The sequence below is a fragment of the Cimex lectularius genome, unplaced genomic scaffold, assembly GCF_000648675.2.
Source record: "Cimex lectularius strain Harlan isolate CLEC.00 unplaced genomic scaffold, Clec_2.1 scaffold29, whole genome shotgun sequence".
In the NCBI taxonomy this organism is placed as follows: Eukaryota; Metazoa; Arthropoda; class Insecta; order Hemiptera; family Cimicidae; genus Cimex; species Cimex lectularius.
Window position 1 is genome coordinate 670076 of NW_019392675.1, and position 7080 is coordinate 677155.

Sequence of the window (7080 nt, forward strand, 5' to 3'; positions counted from 1 at the left end):
GAAAGGATAGGCCTTTTTTTAAGCGGCCGATTTTGGCGTACTCACTGTTTTGACAACGTCCCGTGGGCGTTGCAATCCGACTAGGACGTACTCAATTAATAACCCCAGGTGTGGCCGCTTGTCCAACCTTGCTAAATTTCGCAAAGAAATATCCTTCGAGGTGTCGCCTACCGGTTATATATAAACGGCGGGTCGCACGGGCAGATCAGAACAGCCAACAACAATGTACAAGGTAAGCCGTAATCCATTGCAATCCGGTATACAGTATAGTTCAAAGAATTAAGAAGAAGAAAGTTAATTCTGGGCAATTTGTTTAAGTTAAAAAGCACTTACGACTTCCATTGGGGGCTTTCATATCAACTAACTCCTCCATCGTTTTTTTTTTTTAAACTACATAACTGGTGAATAATATAGAAGTACTTTGGCACCTCAAAACTGGACTCTAAAGGTTATCTATCCACCTTCGTTCTTTTTTTTTATTATTATTTTTTTTTTTTATTGGCCTTATGATCTTGCATATTAGCCATAGTACGAATTCTTGTGTGTACCAATTGGGGGTTATCGGGAAAAAAGGGCCAGAGGCGACGGTGGGAATCGAACCCACGACCGCGGCGTGAGAGTCTCTCATGCTAACCACTCGGCTACCACGGTCCCCCCACCTTCGTTCTTTAACAAAATAAAAATGAAACAGCGGCTAAAGCAATTTCTTTTAACCAATAGTCTGCCAGAGAATCTGTCATATTGGTCTGCCTAGCCTCGCTATGATCAATCACTGAAGATGACGAGATGCTGAAACTCGTTTGACGTATCAAAAAAGCAAGATAGGCAGACCGAAATGATCGAACACATTCATCACCTGGCAGACCTCAAAAATAAACCTTACCTCCTTTTTTAAAGTTATTTTTATCAGTTTATCATTAATTATATCATTAATCAATTAATTATACACAATTTTTTTCGAAATGAAAAATTTGTGTCACAGGCGGGATTCGAACCCACGGCTTTCGGCTAAATACGCAGCTGCTCTACCGCTTGAGCTACCGTGACTTCAATCGCCCATGCCACACAAACTTCCCATTTCGACTCCACGTTTTATTCCAATTGTAAGCATAAGCTGATAAAATAATTACAAAGTTAGTATTAATCTAGAATCACGCCTGTGAATCGTACACAGTCCCGTTAATGTAGTACAATCGTTAATAAAAAGTTAAATAACTAGTTTCGTGGTCCGCTTGACCAATTAATATCTTAGAATTAATTAAGGTTTTTAGTTGAGATAAAAAAGTCAGTGTCACGAGCGAGATTCGAACCCACGACCCTCGGCTAAATACGCCGCTCCTCTACCACTTGAGCTACCGTGTCCTCGATCCACTCGGACACTAACTTCCCATCTCAAACCCACTTTTTGCATTTGCCCTCCTTTTTGCCATTTTTCAAATGTCGTGTAATCTATTTGATTCTCAGCGACAAAGAAATGGCCACGGAGAGCTTTAGTGACTTCATTTAAACTTATTAAATTCACTGGTTTCGTGGTCCGCTTGACCAATTAATATCTTTCAATTAATTAAGATTTTTAGTTGAGATAAAAAGTCAGTGTCACGAGCGGGATCGAACCCACGACCTTCGGCTAGATACGACGCTGCTCTACCACTTGAGGTATCGTGACTTAGATCCACTCGGACACTCTCATCGCAACCCCCGACAAATGAGTTTTTCTCCACTAGAAAACCTTAATTAATTGAAAGATATTAATTGGTCAAGAGGACCACGAAAACTAGTGAATTTAATAAGTTAAATGAAGTATATCTTCACTAAAGCTCTCCGTGCCCATTTCATTTGTCGCCGAGAATCGAATCCTGATTACACGACAGTTGAAAAATGGCAAAAAGGAGGGAAAATTCAAAAGGTGGGGTTGAGATGGGAAGTTGGTGTCCGAGTGGATCGAAGTCACGATAGCTCAAGTAGTAGAGTCGTGGGTTCGAATCCCGCTAATGGTAATGACTTTTATATCTCAACTAAAAACCTCGAGTCGAAATGGGCGATTGAAGTCACGGTAACTCAAGTGGTAGAGCAGCAGCGTATTTAGTCGAAAGTCGTGGGTTCGAATCCCGTATGTGACACAAATTTTTCATTTCGAACAATTTGTGTATAATTAATTGAGAAACTCCTTTTTGTCTTCTCGCAAGTCTGGTGACCAAGACAAAGCTCGTAGACATAAACAATTACAATGTTCTGGCAAATAAATTGCTAATTCTATCAAAAAGGAAAATGCTTCTTTTTTTCCGTCCATGAAAAATCTATTGTACTTTTTTGTATTGGTCAAGTTTAGAAGGTGTACTGGTTTTACTGTAGGTCCATCAAAATATTTGCCAACCTTTTAAGACTAGGCCAATAAAAATGTAGTACAATACAAAAAAGTTATTTAACGCTTTTTGTTAAGGGTACTTAAAAATGAACGGAAATCACAAAAGCTCAATTTAAAAATGTTTTTTTCTTAAATAAAATTCAAGCATACTATTTTTAATTAGATAGTCTATTGCTGAAACAACCAAGTCTTTCATTATATACAAGGTGATCGATGTTATGTGCTCCATCCACTTTTTTTTTAATGAAGACAAATTTTTTAAAAAAATGGTTGGTATACTTTATTTTGGCTATTACAGATTGACTTTTTTCTCTAAATATTGCAGAATACACCAACGAACTTTCTTTTTAACTCCTATTACTTTCTTCCACATTTTTTACAGTTAATTGTACTTTTTATCTAAGGCCTTGGTTGTGATGAAAAAGCTAACGTCACGAGCGGGATTTGAACCAACGATCTTCGTTCAATACGCCGTTGCGTTAATCACTTGAGCTATCGTGACTTCGATCGACTCGGATTCCCATGTACAGGGTGTATCAACTTGTATAGACCGCCCATTTAATTCAGAAACGATTAACCTTAGCAAAAAATGGTCTTACCAACCCCAAGTTAATTTTCTGTTAATTTTTGTTACAAAAAGCCCACCCCCTCACGCTTATTCCCTCAGGCATAACTTAGAAATGGCCGATCTTAACAAAATTTTCCTTTCAGTAAAAGTGGCATAAAATAAGCTCTAGCATCGAATGAAAATAAAAATATGGGATTCTCATTTAAAATAACGAAGATAGTGCCATTTCCCAGCTAGATGAGAAAGTTACGTTAAATCTGTTACCAACACGCCGCCCCTAGTCAAAATTAACTTAAGGTTGTACAAGTTCATTCTTTCCTAAAATTAATAGTTCCCGAATTAAATGGGTAGACTAAAGAAGTTGACACACCCTGTATATATATTTTTACTTTAGATATTAAAACTTAAAAGAACGGACTTGACCAGACTTAAATTAGTTTACAAATACGGATATCGTTTCTCCTTATTTGATTTTTTCCCTGTTTTGACCTATAAATATACACCTTCGTCTATTACTGTTATCTTTAAATATCAGATTAACACCTAACTAGATGACTGATGATGTCGTGTAATATTTCCGTCTATTACTTAATTTGTTAATTAATCATAATAGACGGGTAAAGATTTTAATCCGTTTTGTATTATGATGTGGGTCGATTGCTTTTATGTGTCGAAAGGAAAAGCTCTCTCCTACAATTTTTAAGATACAAAACGTCGCAATGTAATTCCAATCAATTTCGAAACAATCATGAAGGTTTGAGCATAAATATATTTCAAATCATGAAAATATAAAGGGATTTATTATAGTTTCTTTAAAAAATGCAATAATTGTCATTTCTCTAATATTTAAACGCTTCCTGCTATGACAAAGCCATTTCATAAAGGCCGCCAAAGCGACATAAACAATCAATAAGGCAGAGTTCCAACGATTGAGGAGGCAGACGAGAGGACGGCGGCAGGCCTAAGGAAGAGCCACGCTGGATTTGGAGTTTACTCGGTCGCTTGCAACTTTAGAAAGAAGATAAAGTAAAAATAAAAGTGTGTCAAGGACAAAGTAAAGAATTCTTGTGGAGTGGTTTTCGTTCATCAATGTTCGTTACACTATACTATACAACTTGTCCAGTGAAAAGGAAACCAAAAAAATAACTTTACACTTAATTACTTTCTATCATAAGAAAATATTCCCTTTTCCTTACTAAATTAGTTGTAACCATTTATAAGATATATTCGATTCGTTAATTTGTTATTAATATAAGAACCTTTTATTTTTAACGGGTACAGACTTATTATTTTATTTTATTTTTTATAACCATATTAATCCCACAGACTTATTACTGCAATAATTAAAAAATGGCCATAATTGTCCTTTCGTATTTTGACCGCTTTTTATGGACTAATTTCAACCATCAAATTTATTTTTAACCTTATGCCATAATTGTCCACTATATTTTGCAGTTGTTTAATTTACGTCTTCAGTACCCTTTCAACCACCACTAATTTTTCTCATTCTGTCTCAATTAAATCTCTAACCTTGCCCAAGCAAAACATTAATGGTAATTTATGATCACTGGATAATAATTAAAATAATAATAAGTAACAAATTTTAATTAAAACTTTCAGGCAATTATTTATTAAGTAGTAACTACTTAGAAAAAAATGCTTCTGTTTTAAACAGTAAGTTTTTAAATAACGACCTTTGTTCGGTTGTTTACACGCGACTTCTTTCGAGAGTTAACACGTCCTTACAAATTTACATTGTCAACGAATGTAAAATGTATGTAAGCGTGGCAAACATTATTCGTAAACATACGGTACAGGCCAGGCAGAATTTTCCGCGCTGTCAGATTTGAGTTGTTAATTAGACATTTCCAACCTCAGCCTGAAATCCTCCTCGAATTAGAAAGAAACAATAACAACAATTTCATAATGTTGGCGTACATACACATATATATAAACTGGATGAGAGAGAGAGAGAGAGAGAGAGAGAGAGAGAGAGAGTGAAGGAGAAAGAAATACAAAGTAAACGAGAGAGAGAGAGAGAGAGAGAGAGAGAGAGATAAATAGGTAGATAGAGATAGAGAAATAGAGATAGATAGATAGAGAGGTAGAGGTAGAGAGAGAAAGAGAGGAGGAGAGAGAGAGTCAAACGGTCAGACACACCAAGGGAGTGAGATAGAGAGAGAGGGGGGGGAGACAGATAAAGAGAGGTAAAGAGAGAGAAAGAAACAGCGAGAGAGGAGACAGATAAAGAGAGAGAGTGTGTCAAACGGACAGACACAACAAGGGGTGAGGGAGAGAGAGAGAGAGACAGATAAAGAAAGTGGTAGAGAGAGGGGGAAGACAGACACAAAGACATACAAAACCAACTAACACAAACAAAGAAAGGGAGTAGACCAGATACAAACAAAACACACATACCAACGGGCAGAAAGAAAAATAGATAGGTAACTAGATAGATAAATAGAAAGTGAGAAAAAAAATTGAGAGAGATAGAAGTAAAATAAGGGAGAAAGAAAGAGAGAGAGAGAGAGAAAGGGAGGGAGAAAGAGAGAGAGAGAGAGAGAGAGAGAGAGAGAGAGAGAGAATGGCAGCCGGAGAGAGAAATACACGTGTAGATACGCGCGCGGTAACACGACAACTGGAAAATTCTATTTTAACAGCTATTATGAATTTAGGTCATAAATAAAATCGCAAATAGGAAAAATGATGTGATAAATCTTTTGTTTTGTGTTAGCTCTTCGTTCTTGCCGCTCTTGCAGCCTGCGCTAGCGCCGCTCCCGGCTTCCCAGCAGTCGCCGTCTCCCCGGCCGTCGGCTCGTCCGTCCAATCGGTCAGCAGATCCTACGACGGAAGCTCGTCCGTTTCCCAGTACTCGAAAGCCGTGGACACAGCTTTCTCATCCGTGCGCAAGTATGACACAAGAGTGACCAACGATGCCCGCTACCTCGCCGACGCAGTGGTAGCCGCACCCGCCGTCACCACCTACGCCCACGCCCCAGTTGTAGCCGCCCCCGCAGTCACCACCTACTCCCACGCCCCAGTTGTAGCCGCCCCCGCAGTCGCCACCTACGCCCACGCCGCCCCCGTCGCCCACGGTCTCCTCGGAGTCGCTTACTCCGCCGCCCCCGCAGTCTCACACCTTTCCTTCGATGGATTCGGTGCACATTACGTGTGGTAATAAACTTCCTCATCCCATTTCTTCTCCTTTATATTTATTGATCCAATAAATAACTTTAAAACATTGTTGTTTTTAATTCGACTTAAATTTTAAATGTTGGAAGCATGATGAATATCTTAAAAGGGGGGCGTCGGTGGCCGCAACGGTTTGGGCGTTGACACGGCGCTTATCACTGTAAGGTAAAGGTCCCGGGTTCGAATCCAGCGGCCCTGCATTCGAACCCGACATACCTACAAATGGGCTTTTTTTCAAAAACACCGGCACCTTGAGAGTTTATATGACCTCTGCCGTTGCAAATCCTCGTAAAAAAAATAATAATAATAAAAATATCTCAAAAAGCGATCGTCGATTTCATCAATATTTTTCTTCCTGAAAACCCCATAAATCTTGAACTAAGGTCGAACACATCCAAAAATCAGATCCTTAAACGATTCCCAAAACAGTATAATTTAAAATATAATTTATCGCCGTAAATTATTAGCTGAAGACCAAATGGTTTCGTATTAAGAAATTATCACAGCTGGAACTACGTTACCTAACTTTAGCCCTAGAAAACTGAGCCTATAAATTGAATATTAATGAATATATATTATAAAAAACAATTAAAGTGTACCATATGTTATTCATTGATCAAGAAATTTACCACTACCCTTCATCAATAAAATCTTCTTGAGGCTGAATGCGGTTGGATTAGAAGTGTTAGTAAGTACAATTAAGCAAATATTAATCAATAATGCTATTAATTTGTAAAGATATCCTGGTTTGACAAACCAGAATAAAGATATGCAAATTCGTACCCGTTTTTCGTGTTTGACAAAGGCACGCTTCGCTGGACGGCAGTAGAAATGAGAGTTTTACATCCTTAAGTTATACATTGTGACTATGGTATTTTCCTTATAATGGTATCTTTTGAAAAGCAGAATATTTGATAAATACAAAGATCGATTTTGCTTCGAAACAGGCTGAGTA

General features: G+C 37.9%; 1 protein-coding gene across 1 annotated transcript; it reads left to right on the forward strand.

Moving 5' to 3' along the window:
* Positions 1–201: 201 nt before the first annotated feature.
* On the forward strand, positions 202–6175 carry LOC106661705 (larval/pupal cuticle protein H1C-like). Its single transcript, XM_014385251.2, has 2 exons — positions 202–232; positions 5668–6175. Exons 1-2 carry the CDS (start codon positions 224–226, stop codon positions 6109–6111), a joined length of 453 nt encoding a protein of 150 aa, XP_014240737.1. The 5' UTR covers positions 202–223; the 3' UTR covers positions 6112–6175.
* The last annotated feature ends 905 nt before the right edge of the window (positions 6176–7080 follow it).